General features: G+C 40.0%; 1 protein-coding gene across 11 annotated transcripts in view; it reads right to left on the bottom strand.

Annotated features, from left to right (window-relative positions):
* The window catches only part of ANO4 (anoctamin 4), a 432,231-nt gene that overhangs the window by 92,562 nt on the left and 317,755 nt on the right, over positions 1-21,914 (bottom strand). For all 11 annotated transcript variants that reach the window (XM_019961160.2, XM_070789603.1, XM_070789604.1 and 8 more), the window contains one exon: positions 4,066-4,172. In XM_019961160.2, the coding sequence (XP_019816719.2) occupies positions 4,066-4,172 (107 nt within the window). The remainder of the gene's footprint in view (positions 1-4,065; positions 4,173-21,914) is intronic.

Below are 21,914 nucleotides of genomic sequence, written 5' to 3'. Positions count from 1 at the left end.
TGATTATGTAGAAAACTTTGACTTTCTGGAGCTTCTATCAAGAATTCTACATATATCATCAATCATTTTCAAATATTCCAGATAATAGCAAAAGATTCACAGGGACCTAATAAGAGACTTCTGATGATGAAATTCTCTTGTGAATTTGTGATAATTTATCAAAGTCCTGAAATTTGAGAAAACAGTTAATATTTAAAGTCTTCCCCTTTGAGCATCAGTTTTGAAACTACGAATTAATATCAAGATTTATTTTTTGTACTTATACTGTTAAATAAGTCTTTTTTATCTATTAATTGCTCTATTTTGAAAATGGAATTCACTAGGTTTGATTTTCAGAGTTGTAATAATCTCAGAGTGAAGTTGAAAAACTTATATTGTGGTAGTTTTCGCTCCACTGAAATACCCTCATAAATCATGTCTACAAACCATATTTTAGTATTATCTCTAATCCATGTTGACCCATGCAAGATGCACTTTCAGAAAGAGTTTCAGCCAGAAAATAACGTAAGATAAACATTAATTCTATTGATGGATTAAATTGTCTTATAACATGTTTCTTTTAATTATGAAACTGAAGATGATGATTATGAAACATTGGGTCAACAGAATATTTATACTTGAACGTCAAATTTTTCATCATAATGTCTGATCCTTGGTTAGTAATTTAGTTTGTTGGTTGTTTCTAAATAGACATTTTTTCAGTTCCTCACTGACTTTCAAAGCACTGGGGTTCTTGATAGAATTCTTCTTTAATCAAATAAGAGAAATTTTTACAACAATCATTTCTTACTAGTAACAATACTACATTTCCTGTGTTTTTTCAGAACATTTACAAATCATTCTCTCTGCCCTTTTTCTGTCTCCATCTTGACGAGCTATAAAAATAACCCACATTTTTAGCTGCAAAAATTTAAGCACAAAATTGCTGTATGGCCTCACTGCATAGTCTTTGATTGTGTAAGAATGCTGATGGTTAGACACTGATCATGTTTAAAAGATTTTCAATTTGGTTCAACAAGCAATCTGCCTGTATGCCAGATACGGTGCTAGGCAATGATGATACAAAGACAAATAAGGCAACTCATTTATAATTGAGAAGCTTGTTATCTAGACTAGCAGTTTTTAATCGCAGATTCTCAACACCCTAATATATTATGAGTTGTGAGGTGTGCTAATATTATACTACCAATACTAATGAAGAGACTGGTTTTAAAAATTCTTTGCATGCTATGAAATAATCCAGAATAGCTACTGCCCTAATCATTTCACTTCTACTCACTTGTTTTCTAGTATGTTCCTGATATGCTGTTAACCGAGAAAAGGATGAAAAAAAGTATGTGTAGCATATCCAAAGTTTGTTAAAAAAAAATCACTTGGACAAATGAGGTATAAAGATGAAAAGAGTAATTAATGTAATATTTAAGTTATTCAGTACACAAAATGTTAACATTGGTTCTCTTTAGTTGGTAGAATTTTCATTGTCATTGAAAGTAAATAATTCAAGATAATAAAAGAAGAGTTGTACATTGCTAATTACCATATAGACTGCAAAAATAATTTCCATAGGAATTCAGAAGAAGAAAAGACTCCTCTGAGCTGGAGTGGCCATGGAGGACATTATGAAGAGGATGTGTCTCAAGGATGGATGACTGCTGCAGAGAATTTAAGGACGTGCTAACCCATAACCCTATGTAAATCAAGAAAGTCCTAAATCTGGCTCAATGTCAGCATACCCACCTACACTGACTCTCACTGAACATAATATTCCAGGTGTATTCAGATCTGGACCAGGTATCTGATTCACCCTATTATATTTTAATTTATACAGCTTGTAATCAAAATAGTTTTTGGCAGCTTCGCCATACTAGTGACTCACACTTGCATTCAACTAAACCTCCCAAGTTTGTCCCTCTTTATGATGTGTTGAGTAATATTTCTCCCACACGGTGCCAAGGTAGCTATTTTGCTGAATTTGAATATAGCACTTAACATTTACAAACTATTGAAAGTCATCTCTCAGATGTGGCTGAGAGTTCCAGATCACTGAGCTCTTTCAGGATCCTAACTCCAAGTGACTGACATAATGCATCCTTCCAGTCTCCACTCCACCTGAAAGCCTGATGAGCAAACTGTTTAGGCTCTGTGCCAGTTATCAGTTGACTGCTCCTTAGCTTTGCAGTAATGCAGTTCGACCCTGTAAATATTTCTCGTTTGCCAGATGCTGCAATGTTCAGCTTTGTCAGTAGAAGGCCCTAGAGGGACAGTAGGGGAGGGAGGAGTTTGTTTTCCTGGTACTAGTATGCTCCTCCCAGCAGGCTTCTGCAACTCATAGCTTCTATGGAACCCGGCACATGTAGTTCATGGTAGCCAGCAGCCCTGGGATCTCCTCAAGGGCAGGTGGGCCTTTGAACAGCTTCATAGGATGATGACGCTGGGCAACAACTCCCAGTGAAGGGGTTCCTTTGGAACCCCTCTAGCCAGCTTCTCCCAGAACTTGAGAGGGCGGATTCACAGAGAATCCTGCTGGCACAGAAACCCCAGCAAACTGCTCTGCCACGCAATGATCCACAACTGCCGCCCTTCTAAGAAGGTCTCCATCTCAGCTTTGTTGTGGGGCATCTTCTCTTCTATTCTTTAGAATTCTTCTTGCTCTTTACTAGTCAGTCCTCCGTTACTCCAAACCTCCATCACAATTAATTATTTGCATTAACTTTTCCTGTTCAAGGAAAAGTTATCAAACTGATAGTTCAGTTGGTAAAGAATCCACCTGCAATGCAGGAGACCCCAGTTCAATTCTTGGGTTGGGAAAATCCGCTGGAGAAGAGATAGGCACCCACTCCAGCATTCTTGGGCTTCCCTTGTGGCTCAGTTTGTAAAGAATCCACCTGCAATGAGGGAGACCTGGGTTGGGAAGATCCCCTGGAGAAGGGAAAGGCTACCCACTCCAGTATTCTGGCCTTGAGAATTCCATGGACTGTATAGTCCATGGGGTTGCAGAGTCGGACACGACAGAGCAACTTTCATTTTCACTTTCCTGTTCAAATTCTGTGTGATTTTTTTATCTCTTGATTGACCATGATTGACACAGGTCATCATTCAAAGCATAAATAAAAGTCTTGCTGGGACAGAGATATGGACAAAGCTCCCCAAATCTTCCCAGTATATAGTAATCTACTTAATAAGGCAGGAAATTTGGTAATATATTATGGAAAGATTCTCACGCAAATATCCCCAGAGTAATATGTGGAGGTTATTTGCTGGGGGTGGTGATTATTTGGAGAATTTACTTATGTATGACAGCTCCCTGTGCCTGCTTCTGCATCTTGCCATACACTGGCTCCCTCTTGTCATTCAGGTTTTAGTTCAAATTCCAGCTTCTCAGAAGAGCATTCCCTGACCATGCCATCTCAGCATGATCTCTACCCCCTAGTCAATCTCTATAACATCATCCATTTCAATTTCTTCATGTTATGTACTGTATTTATTTATTTACTGTCTGTTCTTAACTTCCTGAACATACACTTCAGGAGAGAACTGTGCTCATCTCCCTAACATCTTGCTCAGTGCCTGGCGCACAATGCATGCTCAGTCACTTCAGTTGTGTCTGACTCTCTGCGATCCTGTGGACTGTAGCCCGCAAGGTTCCTCTATCCATGGGATTCTCCAGGCAAGAATACTGGAGTGGGCTGCCATGCTCTCCCTGCAGGGGATCTTCCTGACCTAGGGATGGAACCGGGGTGTCTTACATCTCCTGCATTGGCAGACAGGTTCTTTACCACTAGCACCACCTGGGAAGCCCACCTGGCACATAATGGGCGCTCCTTAAATATTTGTTGAATTGAGAGCACTCTTCCATGGTCTAAGATAAATGAGATGATGTGTTATCTTTTAAAAAGCGATCTATTAAAGTTTAACACTTCTGAGTTATCCATCAAGGAACTGTGCAGTTAGAGGCTTTATAAATCACAAGCATTTCTAGAATTGATATCAATGTAATAAAACCAAAGGGAAAAGTCTGTAATCCTCCAAATCAAATGTAACTTGTTATACTGATATACTACTTACCAATTTTGTTTTTTCCTTCTTCATACTTTATTCTTTGTAAAATATGATGTACAATTCTACTTCTTGTGGCATTGTTGAAGAAAGTGTCTTTGTTGTGTATGATGAAGCTGTACACACATATTGAAAACACAAGGATTAATTGGAGCTGAGGGATCTAATCTTTGATATAATTTGGTGTGACTTAGAGAGCTATGTCTTCCATCTGTCACAGAGACGGTAAGTCTGGAATAGCATAAGGAATCCCCCCCACCCCAAGATCACACCAGAGGCAAGAGGCTCATGAATCTTAGCAGTTTTGGTTCTCAACCTCCCAGTCATTTACATCATTGTGTTAGGAAAGGGCTGGAGCTAATTACAATTAAGAAACTTGCAACTAATAGCAAGTCCATTCCTCACATCCTGTTTTTTTCTCCTCAGTAAGGTCATCAGATAAATTCAACTAAAAACCATCTTGCATTTATCTCCTTTTGTCTTCCACTTCATCCTCTCCCATGTCATAATCACATGATTTTTCAGGAATTTTGAAATCTGAAACTGACCTAGGTGATGGACACAGGTCTTAGGCAATCGCTCTGGCCTGGCTCAGGGCTGAGTCACTAGAAACGGCCTCTGTCTGTTCCTTTCCCACCTTCTCTCCTGGATGGACCACCCCTCTTCTAGAGCACGTACTTAAGACTGCTTCTCTCTCAGCCAAAGGCCCATCCAGCCTCCACTGTTTCTCACAGGACCATATGAACACACACAAACACAACACTGAGTTTCCCAGTAGGTATCCCTACCCCGAGCCAACAGACGGAGCTTCCAGGACCACACAATGCAGCATGAAATGGCCAGGTCCTCCCACCCAGTAATGGGTTAAATGGTCGAATATGAGAGATACTGTAAGTATAGTTACTTCATAAATTATAGTTTATTACCTCAGCAGACTTTATAGTATGTTGCGTGAATTGGACACTATGTAAGGCTTATCAATAGTGGCAGTCATCACCCTCAAAACTCAACTCAGAAGTCACTTTCCTCAGCAGGTCTCCCAACCCCTCCAACCACTCTTCTGCCCTCCAAGGAGTTTACTATTCATTCTCTCCTCTAAGCTATTTCTTATCTTGCAAACACATCAATTTACTGATCATTCTGTATAGTCATGTATTTATTTTCATTAATGAATTCAGTAAATGGTTATGGAGAACACTCTATAGGGTAATGGTTATCCAGTGGGAAATAAAGCAGATACAATCTTTGACCTTGAGAGGCTTACAGTCTAGTGGGAAAGATAAACCACAAAGGAAAGGAACATGAGGCAGATATGGGCAGAATCAACCTCCTTGTTCATGCCTTTTCCCACATAAGACAAAAGGCTGAATTGTAATAATTTCTGTAGTCCCAGGAGCTAGTGAGTGGCTGCTGCTGCTGCTGCTGCTGCTGAGTCACTTCAGTCTGTGCAACCCCGTAGACTGCAGCCCACCAGGCTCCCCCATCCCTGGGATTCTCCAGGCAAGAACACTGGAGTGGGTTACCATTTCCTTCTCCAATGCATGAAAGTGAAAAGTGAAAGTGAAGTTGCTCAGCCACGTCCGACTCTTTGAGACCCCATGGACTGCAGCCTACCAGGCTCCTCCATCCATGGGATTTTCCAGGCAAGAGTACTGGAGTGGGGTGCCATTGCCTTCTCCAAGTGAGTGGCTAGTACACAGTAATGGTGTAGGTTTTTGAATAGCAGTAAGAGAGGGTTTGTGTGAATTTATATTGGAAATTGCTATTACTTTTTAAAAAATAAGATGAATTCTTGGGAATTACTCAAGTCATCTAGATAAAACTGGCCTACACAAAGAGTGGTCCAGGCACGGGGTTTGACTGTGGAACAGAATTGAGGATGTTAGGTTGGGATAAAGTAGAAAAAAGCCAGAGAATATGAAGACAAAATGTAAATCACATGAATGGATTCCTTGGATAAGAGCTTTCTGTTCACTTCTATTGCACTTCTCTTATATTCTGCTATGGAATTTACTTCTCAGAATAAAGTAACTTGACTTGATACAGGAGAGATAAATGCTATGTGGGTAAATGGGAAAGCAGCAGCATTTATCTTATCTCTTCTCTAGGGTTGTCTGAAAACATTTTATGGCGTCAAAGGGGGAGAGGGGAAAACTGAGAGTTACAGCAAATGTAGTTCCTTTTATCTTATTCTCTTCTGCTTTTTCACCTTATTTGAGATAGACTATTACATTTTAACACCCATAAATATGTCATAAAGAAGTAGACAATAAATAAAAAAGTCCGTTTTGACTCACAATTTTAGATAATTAAAAGCTGATAAGCACAACCATGCTTGACAAGATAATTCTGGGCTAAAAGCCCGTGTCTCTTGCTCCTCCATTAAATGATTTTCTGCCCCCCCCCCCTCTTTAAATAGCATCACATTACATTTTGTGAGCTCATGTAATCATTCTCTGTAATAAGCATCACAGGCGAACCTCCTAATTCTGTTTTCCTCTCCTTTACATCTAGGTCATACCTGGATCCTAGAGAGTCTATAATGAGAACAAATAGAGAGAACCTGTGCTGCCGGCCACTAGCTCCAGATATGTTAACTCATGCCATGCTTACAATAACCTGGGAGGAAAGTACTTTATAGCCCCCATATTACAGGGAATAGAATCAGAGAGGTTAAGTGACGTACCCAATGTCACTCTGCTAATAAGGGGCAGAGCTCAGATGTAAACTCAGGCTGTCTGGCTCCAGAGCTCTCATCTTATCCATGCCACTCACTTGCCTCCCTGGGACAAACTTCTGACTCCTGGAGGTCAGCTCTGCTGGAACTGTTCTCCTTGCTTCTTATCCTCAGAGCCCCAGCTCAGGTCATATCTCCCTCCAAAAGTCTTCGCTGACCCCCAACTCTCACCCTGAAAAGTATTATGGTGCTACAAAAAGAGAAGGGAGCATAAAACCATTTCATGGAGGAGGGAGATAAGCTTTTAGTTCCAACATCACTCCTGATTTCCCTTAAGACTTGGAAGTGAGATTGACCTCAACCTGCATCCCAGCTTTGTCACTTACTATGGGGTGTTGGGACCATCCCTCAACTTCCCTGGGTCTCAGTTTCTTCATCTGTGGGATGGGATAAAACTGGAATCATCCTCCAATAAGATTTTTGCAGAATTAGGTGAGATGATGGAGAAGGCAATGGCACCCACTCCAGTACTCTTGCCTGGAAGATCCCATGGACAGAAGAGTCTGGTGAGCTGCAGTTCATGGGGTCGCAAAGAGTTGGACATGACTAAGCGACTTCACTTTCACTCTTCACTTTCATGCACTGGAGAAAGAAATGGCAATCTACTCCAGTACTCTTGCCTGGAGAATCCCAGGGATGGCAGAGCCTGGTGGGCTGCCATCTATGAGGTCGCACAGAGTTGGGCATGACTGAAGTGACTTAGCAGCAGCAGCAGCAGCAGGTGAGATGAGCACTGCTGAGCCCTGTTTGGCATTTAATAGGCTGTCAGAGTCAGCTGTTACCACTCTTGTTGTTTCTGTAACTTTTATATAGAACTTTTCTGCTTACATGACTTTTCTATATGAGCTTCTTTAGAGCAGGGACTGGCCATGTGCATCTCTATTTCCAGTATTAATACAGGGCTTGGCACATGACAAGCTCTTAAAATTGGCTCTCTGAGAACAAATGAGATCTTCCAGAAACCCCTAGTTAATGTGGGGGCCTGTTCCTGTGCTGCTGTGCTTAGTCGCTCAGTCGTGTCCAACTCTTTGTGGCCCCATGGACTTTAGCCCACCAGGCTCATCTGTCCATGGGGATTCTCCAGGCAAGAATACTGGAGTGGGTTGCCATGCCCTCCTCCAGGGGATCTTCCCAAGCCAGGGATCAAACCCAGGTCTTCAGCATTGCAGGTGGATTCTTTACCATCTGAGACACCAGGGAAGCCCAATATGGGGGTGTAGGAGACTAAATCTCATCTCATTAGACCTTGACCTCCATGCCTGCTTCCTATGAATCTTTCTACCTGCTTCATCTTTTCAGCTACCACATGAACCATTCTCTCCATGTTACTTGTCTAAGGATATTCTTGTAGTGCATGGAGCCATCTCACTTTCTCTGTCACTCCTTCAAACTGGAGGGTTAAGAGGAAGAAAAGTGATGATGTCCTGCATCATTGATTCTCAAGCTTCTCTTAGCTACTTACAAAACAACGCTCTCCAAATGAAATCAGACACAAACACATGCATGCATGAACCACACACCATGTAAGCTGAGCTGTTTGACAAACATAAGACCTGATGCTTAGTCTGTGAGGTATCAGGACTCTACCTGGGCTTAGAAACTCAGCTCTGCCTTCACACACTGCTGATGGAGCAGCAAACAAGTACAAATTCTATGAGCGTACCTTGACCAGGTCTATCAGAATTATTCCTATATCCTCATCACATCTCCTCTGACCTAGCGATTCCCCTCTAGAAATTTATTCTACAAGTATGCTCACCCACATGCCAAGTAACAGATGTACAAGAATGTTCATCGTGGTATGGTTTACCATAACAAAACTCCAGAAATGATCTAAATAATTCACCAGTGGAGGAGAGGATAAACAAATACTGGTAGAGCTCTGTGATGGAACACTCTGCAGCTGTAGAGAGATTAACAATGCTCAGTGCAGATATTAAAAATCTGCAAGATATTACAGGGCAAAAACAAGGTTCAGATCAGTCACACAGCTATTTGTGTCCAAAATAAAAGCCTATACATGGAAAGAAGTACACAGACGTACATACTGACATATATGTTTGCCAGTGCATGTACAGAAGGACTGTGAAGGATGTATAGACATCTGGATACACTGGTTGCCTCTGGCAAGGACTAGGTGACTGGGAAGGTAGGAAGGGAACTTCACTGTACACAATTAAGAAATTTTTATCATAAGTAAGTACTACCTACAAAAAATGGACATTTTAGAAAAAAGAAAGTTTAAAGGGAAAACTGCAATTTCTCTTCTAGGTCTGTTCTTACTTGCAGAACAAGAACCATTTTCATGGTGAGGAGAGGAATAAACTGCTGAGTTGGTGGAGGATCAACTACAGGATTAAGGCTGTAAACATCTATCTCCTTATCCTCCCCACTGGAGTGATTCTATAATACACTCGAAGTCATACAATCAGCAATTCAAAAACCAAATGCCTTCCTCCAAATCTTCCCATTCTTTTGTAAAAGGAACCACTGGAAGCCCAGGACTGCTAGTATGCATGTGTGTGTGAAGGGGACTTTCTTGATGCTTCCATCTTGCCCTGTGAAGGAGGCCCTGCTGACCTGCTCACTTCTGCGTGGGCCTGCGCCTGAAGCTCCCGCTAACTCCCCTCCAGGGTCTCTCCTCTCCTGCCTTCCCTAGAGGAGAACAGCTCTCCATTTTTACTTGGGGAGGCGCCAATCTCCTGTCCTCCAAAATAGAAGGTTAGGGTTAGGAATATGCTGTGAAACTGAGGTTTAACTCCAAACCTCCCGGGGCTGTGGTCTCCAGAGACCCACTGAATGTTGCAGAAACTGTCCAATTATATCACAGATAAATTTTACTTTTTTCCCTCTAACTTAAAGATTCTGAAAATCAGTTTTATTTTAGAATTATGGTTTCTTTGTAATTGTTACTACTTTGGGGAAAATACAGGCAATGAAGAGGTTTTGAAAATTTGGCTTAATGCCTATTTTATGAAATTTCTGCAACTGGTAAAAATAAACAAGGGTCCTCCAAGGTATGAAAATCTCCATGGTTTAAAACTTCAGGTGGAAACTTTCTCAAAAAGCATTTAACTACCTATAGGTGGTGCTGTCTAATTACGTTAGATTTATAGCTACATTACTGACTTATAAATTAAAAATCTAAGACATACGGTAAAGAAAGAAACAGAACCAGATAATTAATCAGGGTATGCTCTTGGCCCTAGAGTACAGGGGCTTGAAGCAACTGCCCACTGGGTGTTAGAACCGCTCTGTTCCCGCGGCCCTCCATTTTGAATGGAAGCATCTATTGTAATTATCCTGGGCCCATAGTTCCTTGGGCTTCCCAGGTGGTACAGTAGTCAAGAATCTGCCTGCCAATGTAGGAGACACAATAGATGAAGGTTCGATCCCTAGGTTGGGAGGATACCCTGGAGAAGGAAATGGCCACCCACTCCAGTATTCTTGCCTGGGAAATCCCACAGACAGAGGAGCCTAGTGGGCTACAGTCCATGGGGATGCAAAGAGACAGACGTGATTGAGCATGCCCGCATCTCTCCTCATGGTCTGTTGGAAACATAACAGGCAGTTAATTTGCTTTTTACATGAACAGGCCTCTTGTCCAAGAAGAACTATCCCTGAAGAGCTGCTTCCAGGGATTCTCATCCTCAACTGAACCTGATGTTGGAACAAAAGATCCTGGACTTTGAGCCTAATGTCATATTGGGTTGAGACCTCTGGGGATCTAGAAATGGGAATCAGCATATTTTCTATGTGGGAAAAACGTAAATAAATTTTATGCCAGAAGGAAGGCTCTGGTGGAATGCAAAGAAAAAAAAAAAACAAAACCAGCCACAACTCCTCCCATTCCTGTATACACATCCCTTTGTGATGTGAATTTCTTGCTCCTTCCATTAAGAGGTAGAGTCTATCTCTTCACCTCTCTGAGTGAGTTTTGTGACTAGCTTTCATCAACAGAATGTAGAAGTGATTTTTGTGAGCTGAGGCCCAGGCTCTGAGCACCCACTCCTGTCCATTTGGAACAAAGCCCCAAGGCTACCAACATACAGAAGTCTGACTAGCCTCTCTGAAGATAAATGACCACATGAAAAGAGAAACCCAGCCACAAGCATGCACCACCCAAAGGGAGACAATTTTAGACTGTCCAGTCTGGCGAAGCAAAGAGATGATTTCAACCTCCTGTTGACCAGCTAAATCCAGTGAAGAACTGATCAGCTGAACCCAGCACAAAATGCTCAAAGAATCATAAGCAAATATAACATGCATTGTTTTAAGTCAGTGAGTTTTACCCTCACATGGCAGTAGATGACCAACAGATCAGTCTTTCATGATGGCTGAAATTGTACTATTTCATAATACAAAAAGAAAAGTGAAGGTTAATGCCTTAAGGATAAATATTTCAGGAAACTTTATTAATTAGACTTTTAAATAGACACCTCTTTTTAACAAGCAGAAACAAAGGTGATACAGTTAATTGTCACTTAAATACGTCCTCAAGTTAATGAAAATCTAAGTAGGAACAAAGCAAGCAACCAATTAATTTTTTATGTGACAAGGCCTATTTTGATAGTTTTGTGGGCTTTAGGCTATTGCAGGGCAATACCTAACTCATTTTTTTTCTTGGCTGCACCATGCAGCCATGGGATTAAACCCAGGCCCTTGGCAGTGAAAATGTCAAGTCCTAATCACTGGACAGCCAGGGAATTCTGCTAACTTCTTAAGAATACTGATATGAGTAAAAGGGTAAAACGACTCTCAGACTAAATATATACTATTTATCTGATTGGTAAAAATTTTCAAACCTCTTTTTAGGTGATAAGATACTGGAATAAAAAGCAATGTGAGATGTTTTTATTCCAATGGTCATTTCTAACCATACTTCACAATCTTACCTTTGCTATTTAAATATTAAATGCAAATTAAGAAATACTTTCTCTTGAGACTTTTAGGTAAAGATGGAAAATTAAACACTTGCATTTAATTTTTTTCTCTCTTAAAACCCCATGAAAACAAGAGTAATATTTGTTTGTGTTTAAATAAAGGTGTAACACTCAAGGGACAGGGATAGCGGAAAACAGCAGCAAAGAAGCACTGGAGTGTGAAAAGCAGACAGACAAGTGGTAACAGAGTTAGGAGACCAGAAAGAGCCAAATGCTAACCCAGCTCTGGGGAAAACCAAGAAAAACTATGTATATGCTACAAAATCTCAGAACTGGGACACAGTGACCTCTAGAAGTAGTCTGCAAGGAATGCTAAAATAAGTACTAGTTGAAAGTTATTTAGGAAGATGTGGTACTCTAACAGAACGCTGTGCTGTGCTTAGTCACTCAGTTGTGTCCAACTCTTTGTGATCCTATGGACTATAGCCCTCCAGGCTCGTCTGTCCATGGGGATTCCCCAGGCATGAATACTGGAGTGAGTTGCAATGCTCTCCTCCAGGGGATCTTCCCAACCCAGGAATCGAACGCAAGTCTTCTGCATTGCAGGTGGATTCTTTACCAGGTGAGCTACCAGGGAAGCCCTCTGTAACAGAATACTGGAGATATTTTCTTTTTCCTTTTTTTTTTAAATAGGATAATACAATCTCTGAACTGAAGACATTCAGGCATAGTTAGGAGTACGGGTACCATAGTAAAAACTGGAGGATCAAGTGAATATTTGCATTCTAGAAGCTGAGACTCAACTATCATCAACCATTTAGGCTCTAAAATGCTAGCAGCTAGGCCTTGACTTTCTGGGCAGAATACTGGCAAATACTTCTCTGGGGAATCTGACCAGCCTAAGATAAAAAATCTAAAGATAGTGACACTGAAGACTTTCAACTGAAACCCCTCAGCCATAAGGCCCACATCAGTTGACAGTTCCCACCTTATACTCTGAACTTCTCTTATTTTGCATTTCCTATTCTTAAATATGAACAGTCAGCCAAAGATTACCAGGTATCTGAAGAAACCCATTAACATAAAAGAGAATAAAACAAAGACAAAAACACAGTGAGAAAGAAATATGTTAGAGAAAATTAGGCTCTGTAGAATGATGAAACATTTAAGAAGTCTTTATGAATAAAAGCTATACATGACAAGCCCACAGCTAACATGTTCAACAGCGAAAAACTGAAGGCTTTTCTTCTAAGATCAGGAACAAGATAAGGAGGTCTACTCTCAAAACTTTTATTCAACATAGTGTTGGATGTTTACTATACTTATTGTGATGATCATTTCATGATTAAGTTAAATCATTATGCTATACACATTATATAGTGCTATATTTCAATTACATCTTAATAACTGGGAAAAAAAAGGAAAAGAAACACCAAACTCCCCCCACCCCTCCATAGTATTGGAAGTCCCAGACAGAGCAGTTAGGCAAGAGAAAGAAATAAAAGGCATTCAAATTGGAAAGGAAGAAGTAAAACTATCACTATTTGTAGATGATGTATTATTTATAGAAAACCTTAAAGACTCCACTAAAAAAACTGTTAGAACAAATCCAGTAAAGTTGTAGAATACAAAATCAATATACAAAAATTTGTTGCATTCCTATACACTAGTAATGAACTATGAGAAAGAGAAATTAAGAAAACAATCACATTTACAATTGCATCAAAAGTAATAAAACATATAGGAATAAATTTAACCAAGGACGTGAAAGACCTATATACTGAAAACTGTAAGATATTGATGAAAGAAACTGAAGACAAAAATGGAAAGATATCCCATGCTCATAGCTTGGAAAAATTAATATTGTTAAAATATCCATATTGCCCAAAGCAATCTATAGAATTTAACCACTCTCAAAATTCCAATGGCATTTGTCTCATAAATAGAAAAAAATCCTAAAATTTGTATATAATCACAAAAAACCCTGAATAGCCAAAGCAAGCAATCTTGAGAAAGAACAAAGCTGGAGGTATCACATGCCTTAATTTCAAAGTACACTACAAAGTTGTCTAATCAAAACAATATTGTATTGGCATAAAAGTAGACACACAGCTCAGTGGGACAGAATCCAGAGCCAAGAAATAAACTCACATATATATGGTCAATTAATTATTCACAAAGGATACAAGAGTATACAATGGGGAAAGGACAGCCTCTTCAATAAATGGCACTGGAAACTTGGAGAGCTATATGTAAAAGTATGAAACTGGACTACTATCTAAGTCCTGAAGCCATAAAACTCCTAGAAGAAAACATAAGAAGCAAGCTCCCTGACACTGGTTTTGGCAACCTTTTTTTTTTTTTTTTTGACACCAAAAGTAAAGGTATCAAAAGCAAAAATTAACAAGTGAGAATACCTCAAACTAAAAAGCCTCTGCACAGAGAAGGAAACCATCAACATAAAAATAACCTATAGAATGAAAAAGCATATTTGCAAGTCATATATCTGAAAAGGGATTAATATCTGAAATTTACTTAAAAAACTCATATGGCTCAGTAGCAAAAAATATACTCTGATTAAGAAATTGTCAGAGGACCTCAATAGACATTTTTCTAGAGAAGACATACAGATGGCCAACATGAAAAGATGCTCAACATCACTAACCATCAGAGAAAATAAAATAAAAACCACAGTGAGATACCACTTCAGACCTGTCAGAATGGCTATTATCAAAAAGACAAGAAACAAGAAGTATTGGTGAGGTTGAGGAGAAAAGGGAATCCTTCTGCATTGATTCCCTGGTGGCTCAGAGGGTAAAGCATCTGCCTGCAATGCAAGAGACCTGGGTTCAATCCCTGGGTCGGAAAGATCCCCTGGAGAAGGAAATGGCAACCCACTCAGGTTCTCTTACCTGGAAAATCCCATGGACATAGAAGCCTGGTAGACTACAGTCCATGGGGTTGCAGAGAGTCTGACATGATTGAGTGACTTCACTTTCACTTTCTTTCTGCACTGCTAGTGGGATTTTAAACTGGTGCAGCCACTATTGAAAAGAGTATGGAGGTTCCTCAAAAAAATTAAAAATAGAACTACCATATGATTTAGCAACTCCACTTTTGGGTATTTCATGGAAAGAAATGAAAATACTATCTCGAAAAGATACCTGTGCCCCCCTATTCATTGCAGCATTATTTATAACAGCCAAAGATATCAAAGCAACTGTTGATATCTTTTTATCATTCATAATAATGATATTATTATGAATGATAAAATGGACTTTTATCATTGAATGATAAAAAATGTGGTATTATGTATGTGTGTGTGTGTATATATACACACATATACACATACACACATACACAATGGAATATTACTCAGACATAAAAAAGAAGAAAATCTTGCCATGTGACAACATTGGGTTACCCATGAGGGCGTTATGATAACTGGAATAAGTCAGAGAAAGAAAGACAACTATTTTATGATCTCACGTATATATGGAATCTTAAAAAAGAAAACAAGCTCATAGATTCAGAGAACAGAGGAACATACTGGTGGCTGCTGCAGGTGAAGGTGGCAATGGGCCAAACTGGTGAAAGGGCTCAAAAGGTACAGACTTGCACCTATGAAATAAATGTCACGGGGGTGTAATGTACAGCGTGGTGTATTCAGTTAATAATACTGTAATGCATATTTGAAAGTTACTAAGGGAACAAATCTTGAAAGTTAGCACAAGAAAAAATTTATAAATATGTATGATGATGGATGTTATTATTACTAGACTTATTGTGGTGATCATTCTGCAACACATACAAACAATCAATTACTGTGTTGTACACCTGATACCACTATATGTAAATTATACCTCAATTTTAAAAATCATTATATTCAAAAATTAAAAAAAATTTTTTTTCTTACAATTCAGAAAGAAGAAGCTGCCTCATAGATAGAATACTTTTTATGACAGCATCTACTGTATTGCGTCAAGGTAAAACAAACCAGTGTTAGAGCCTTGGTTCTGCCAAGTACTAACTATCTGAATTTGAAAAAAGTAACTTCTCTAAGCCTCAGTATCCTGATCTTTCAAATAGGTCAACAATAATACCCACTTCAGAGGGAGGTTTGAGGATTAGGAGGTGGTGCTGGCAGTGTACTTATGTACAGCTTGTGCTCATAGATGGTAGGTTTATGGTATTAGCTATTTGCCACTTTTTATAAAGATTACTGACCCTCAAAGTTCTAATATGCCCTGATTAAAAAGTACCTGATATTTTGAAATCAAGTATTAAAAAGCATTTCTTCACCTTAATAAAATATTTTCAGATACACAAAAATGGATTGAGATGATCATCAAACACTTTTGTACTTGCTAATGGCCGTTTGCAGACACAGATGAAGTTCCCCTAGGTGTTCCTCCTCAATTGCATTCCTCTCCCCAGAGGTAACCCCTATCAGGAATTTTTTTTATAACCCCTAATATATATATATGTATATATATATATATATATATCCCTAAAAATACAGCATTATATTGTATGTTTAAAAACTTTACAGAAATGGTAGCATGCTCTACTCATCCTTCTGCAACTTGCTTTCCCTGCGAAACCATGGGGAGTTCATTCATGTTGATCAAAGGAGCTCTGAGTACATGCTCAGTCACTTCATTAGTGTCTAACTCTTGGCAACTCCATGGACGATAGTCTGCCAGGCTCCTCTGTCCATGAGATTTTCCAAGCAAGAACACTGGAGTGGGTTGGCATTTTCTTCTCCAGGGGATCCTCCCAACCCAGGGATCCAACCCATGTCTCTTGCACTCACAGGCAGATTCTTTACCACTGAGCCACCAGGGAACCCAAGAGGCGCTAGTCCAATAGTATTTCCTGCTGCCTAGATGTCTACTGTATGAGGACAGTACAGTTTATTGGTTCACTTTACTGCTGGTGGATATTTAGGGTATTTCCAATGTTTCATTATTATAAACAATGATGCAAATGTACACGTGCAAGTGTTTCTCAAGGAAAAATAGCATTTCTGTTATGTTCACTGCTCTTAAAAAAGAAGCAACAGTCAACTTGGGAGTTTAATTCATCCATGCGTCACAAAGTCCTGATGTGACTTGATCCATGGTGAGGGGTGTCGCAATTAATTTGACACTAGTAATGGTTAAAGTGCCTAAATTTGGGAATGATTTTAAAAAATAATTAGAATGGACCCGAGGTACCTTTAATAATAACATTAACTTCCTCTCATCTATTCCAAGGTACTGTCTAGAGGAAGAGTACAGGACAAAGGAGTGTGCTGCATGAGTAACCATTCTTGCTTATCAATGGCAGAGAAAGGTGGAAGAAACATCAGTTGAATTAATAAATATTTTCAAAATGTCAGTTACATAACATGAGGATGCACGTTTACTCGGCCAGAGACTGAACACCTATTGGTAAGACACAGTGAGCCAAACAGTATCTCTGATCTTGGCTAGGTGTGCACAGAACCAAGTGAACCAGGGAGACGGGTGGTAATCTGGATAATTCTGGAGGCAGTGGAAGAAAAGGCAGCGGCAAGAGAAGCAGAGCATGGAGGAAAGAAGAAGGAATATTGTAGGAAAGAAGAGAAAAGAGGAAGAGAGAAAAAAATGATATTCTGGAATTATCAATTCAGGCCAATCCTAAACTATCTCCATCTTTAGGACTGGACAAGTGAAAAAGTTCACATATATCAAAATTAACTATTTATCAGGGGTATATATTATTAATGATAATAGAAAATGTATTGAATATTTATCATATATGCTTATATACTATGTTGCTGTTTTTTACAATATTATACAGGTATTATTATTATTCCCAGTTTATGAGTTAGGAAATCAAAGCTCAGAATCATGCAGCTTGTTTGCTGCAGAGCTGGGATTCGGGGTCCAGGTCCCACAAACTCCAGCACGTGCTCCTAACCAGAGCTTCTGTGAGCTCAACCGTCAACCCTTAACGACAAAAATGAAGATACATTCATCTTTGTTCAGCCCTACACAGTGCCTGTCACAGAAATGGCAACTTGATGCTGACTAAACTGAAATGGATATTCAGAATGAACATATGAAAGTATTGTGATATTTAAATTTATTAGAGACCACTTTTATCTGCTACCCAAATCAGCCAGAATGAAGAGGAAATCATTTTTTAAAAAAATATGCAAACACAAGTTTGGAAACATAAGTGATTTCCTAATTAATCCTCAGACAAGAAAAACCCAATTAGGATAATCCTGGCCTTAGTTTTCTACTAATTAGGATGCTACTGTCATTCAGTCACTAGCAAGGTTTTGCCCAGATTAACTAAGTGACTGTCAGTGTATGAATTAAATCATTCCACGACTCATCCATGGCTACTGTGGTTTGTCTGGTCTTCGTCATGGGTCTTGTCTTTTATTTTCCCTTATTGAAGTTGATTAGGTCTGAGTGCTGACTGAAGGGACAGAAAGGCCTGTGTATTTCCATGCTGTTTATTTTTGTTGTTGTAATCAGCAAAGACCTAGAAACTCTGACAAGCACCTACAAAATTTGTAAGTTGGTAAAAAATGTGTCTTCCTTAATCCCTGTCTTTTTTTGTCTTCTTCTTTGACCATTTTCCCCCTCTACCACCTTAGAGGCATCCTCTATCTATTCCTACTACACTGAAAGTACCCCCTCTATTACTCTTCCTTCCTCCCCTTGTATTTAACTCTGTGGGCTAAGGTGCTTCAGTTGTGTCTGACTCCATGTGACCCTGTGGACCATAGCCCGCCAGGCTCCTCTGTCCATGAGATTCTCCAGGCAATAATACTGGAGTGGGTTGCCATTTCCTTCTCCAGGGGATTTCTCCCGACCTAGGGATCGAACCCATGTCTCTTATGGCTCCTGCATTGGCAGGTGGCTTCTTTATCACTAACGCCACCTGAGAAGCCCCGTTTAACTCTTTAGAAAGGATCTAATAAACTTTTTCATAGTGGGTATAAAGGAAAAATAACATTAGCATTTTTCACCTTTCCCAGGGACATTTTTTTTTTTAATGCAGATGACTTCAGCCAAAGGATTAATATTCGTACTGTAAAATTCTAGGTATCAGGGTGTGTACTGTTTATTAAGTCAATTCCTAGCTTCGCTGTTCTATATTCTCCTCTGGGTGCTGCAGCAGGGACTCTGCCCACGACAATTCTATTTTGCATCTGCTCTCTGATGTGTTCTGCCAGTAGGGGACACTGGAAAGGAAAAACATGGAGATCAAGGGACTTGGTCTTTCCTACTTGCCTGCTGTCCTTGTGGATGTGATCCCGGCAGTGATTCTGCAATCTCATAGTGGCAACTGGTTCCAGTTTTCATCTTTAAAAACACACGTCAAAGTAAACTCACTGCATTGCCCCATGCCCCAGAGGTACCAGCAGGGTAGTATATCCTCAGAGGTCTAGGGCTCAGGCCCAGGGCGCCGCCTCTGAGCTTCTGACGGTTCTGATAATCCTACCTTCTTCCTTCTGTTCCTCTAGCCCTGGGGCAGTAGTTGCTTCACTTCATGAAGCTATTATCTGTGTGGCTTCCATGCTCCCTTTGTGACATGTTTGTCCTCTAATACCTATCTAATCAATTCTCTACATTAACCTCTTATTAAAATAATTGCTGAGTTTCAGTTTTCCTAAATGGAGACTGAGAGGTAAAGAAAGAAATAGGTTTGTGCAATATTTTAGATTTCACATAGAAGTGATATCACATGGTGTTTTGGAAAAAGGCTTTCTCTTAGAAATCATACCACACAAGCAGCCATTTATCCATCCTGTTTGTGCATCTGAAAGAAATATCACCATGGTATAAAGATGCTCTGCTGTTGCTGCTAAGTCGCTTCAGTCGTGTCCGATTCTTAGCGACCCCAGGGACTGCAGCCCACCAGGCTCCCCCGTCCCTGGGATTCTCCAGGCAAGAACACTGGAGTGGGTTGCCATTTCCTTCTCCAATGCATGAAAGTGAAAAGTGAAAGTGAAGTCACTCAGTCATGTCCGACTCTTATCGACCCTATGGCCTGCAGCCTACCAGGCTCCTCCGTCCATGGGATTTTCCAGGCAAGAGTATTGGAGTGGGGTGCCATTGCCTTCTGCATGCTCTACTATGTATAAAATAGATAAGTGACAGGATATACTGCATAGGACGGGGAATTATACCCATCATCTTGTAATAACTTTTAATGGTGTATAATCTGCAAAATACTGAATCACTATGCTGTACACCTGAAATATAATACTGTAAATCAATTATACTCCAATTCAAAAAGAAGATGCTCTATGAATTTGAATTTTGAAAAATTTCAGTCCCATGTCTGATTTCTGTCCTACAGACTCTCTTATGCCGGAGTATTTGCTAACTTTCACAGAAACTTCCTTTTCTAAAAACCTAGAAGGTTTTGTTACTAAAAACAAAGCAAAACGGTATGACGTAATCTAAGTCCTGAAAGAGCCCATACACTACTGTGTTATATAAATGTGACAGGACAAAAAATATTATCATGGGGTATTCCTGAGTAGATTGATTATTCTTAATTGGCTGCTTTTCCTTGTGAGGATTACATATCCCTACCTATTATCATGGACCTGCAGCCTCCCTCCCTGGGGAGAAGTCCCATTCTCCTGCCCATTTCCATGCATGGTTGTGACACTTGTTTGGCCAATGGAATACGAGCAGGAGTGACAGATGCTACGTCTGAGCAGAAGTTGTAAGAGCCATTGTGTGGCTCAATTATGACTTTTTCCCTCTGCTGTGAGAATGCATGCCTTACATACTAAGTGAACTAAATCAGAAAGACAAAGACAAACACCATGTGATATCACTTCCATGTGGAATCTAAAATATTACACAAATGAACCTTTCCATGAAACAGAAACAAACTCACATAGAAAACAAATGACTCGTGGTTGCCAAGGTGGAACGAGGCGGCGAGAGGGCTGGGCTGGGGGTTTGGGCTAGTAGATCAAAACTATTAAATATAGAATGGATACATAACAACGTCCTACTGTATACCACAAGGAACTATAGTCAATATCCTGAGATAAACCATAATGGAAAAAAATATTTAAAAAATGTTATATATATATTACTGAGTCACTATGCCATACAGAAGTAAACACAACATTATAAATCAACTATATTTCAATTAAAAAAAGAAAGAATGCATGCCTTAGGCACAAGTTGCTTCATTAGGCTAGATCTCATAAGAAAGGAGACATGAGAAGCAGAGCCTCAGCCAACCCACAGCTAATGTGTTACATGAGCAAGAAATAAGCCGGCTACTGAGATGTGAGGATTGCTTGTTCCTGCAGCAGAATCTAGCAAATCCAACTGGCACAATCTCTAACCCAACAAAGACGACCCTGTAATTTATGGCCTAATTTACCCTCCCCTGAAAAGGATGGACCTTTTTTTCCTGGAAGAAAAGCTCTGTTAGTCCTCAAGAAAGCAATGACAGAAATCAGTGAGGCTGGCAGAGAGAAACAATAAAGGAGACGGGAAGGAAAGAAATGCTGTGCAGGCTGAAGTAAAGGAGAAATGCATTTGTCTGGGAAAAAGAAACACGACACCTGAGTACAGGAGGGTATGAAGGAAGGAGAGCGATGAGAAGTTGCTGAGGACTATGTACTCAGCTTGTCTTTGTGTCCTCTGAGAAACTCGAGCAAAGATTGGAACTCCCCTCTAACAACTTCTGGCTGCTGCACTGAGCTTTGTGCAACACACAGACATGGGTGAAAACAAATAAATGTGTATAATCAATGCCACGATCGAAGCATTTACAAAGGCTACTTGACCCAGAAGTTGAACGACATCTGCATGAAACATCAGAGGCCTTGTAAAGACAGGAGCATCAGGATCAGCTCCAGGGGAAGAACAGGTTTTCACCAGAGTGAGTGGAATGACAGCCTTCCTCAGCAAGAGGGAGCACTAGTTACAGGGTTTTAAGGTACCCCCGCTGCCATGCTTGCTCCTTGGAAGGCAAGCTATGAAAAATCTAGTGTATTAAAAAGCAGAGGCATCACTTGGCCAACAAAGGTCCATATAGTCAAAGCTACGGTTTTTCCAGTAGTCATGTGTGGATGTGAGAGCTGGACCATAAAGAAGGCTGAGCAATGAAGAACTGATGCTTTCAAATTGTGGTGCTGGAGAAGACTCTTGAAAGTCTCTTGGACATCAAGGAGATCAAACCAGTCAATCCTAAAGGAAATCAACTGGAAAGAC

This window comes from Bos indicus, chromosome 5 (genome assembly GCF_029378745.1).
Source record: "Bos indicus isolate NIAB-ARS_2022 breed Sahiwal x Tharparkar chromosome 5, NIAB-ARS_B.indTharparkar_mat_pri_1.0, whole genome shotgun sequence".
NCBI classification, from domain to species: domain Eukaryota; kingdom Metazoa; phylum Chordata; class Mammalia; order Artiodactyla; family Bovidae; genus Bos; species Bos indicus.
Note: the sequence above shows the minus strand (reverse complement) of the source record. Positions and strands in the feature narration are given on the sequence as shown.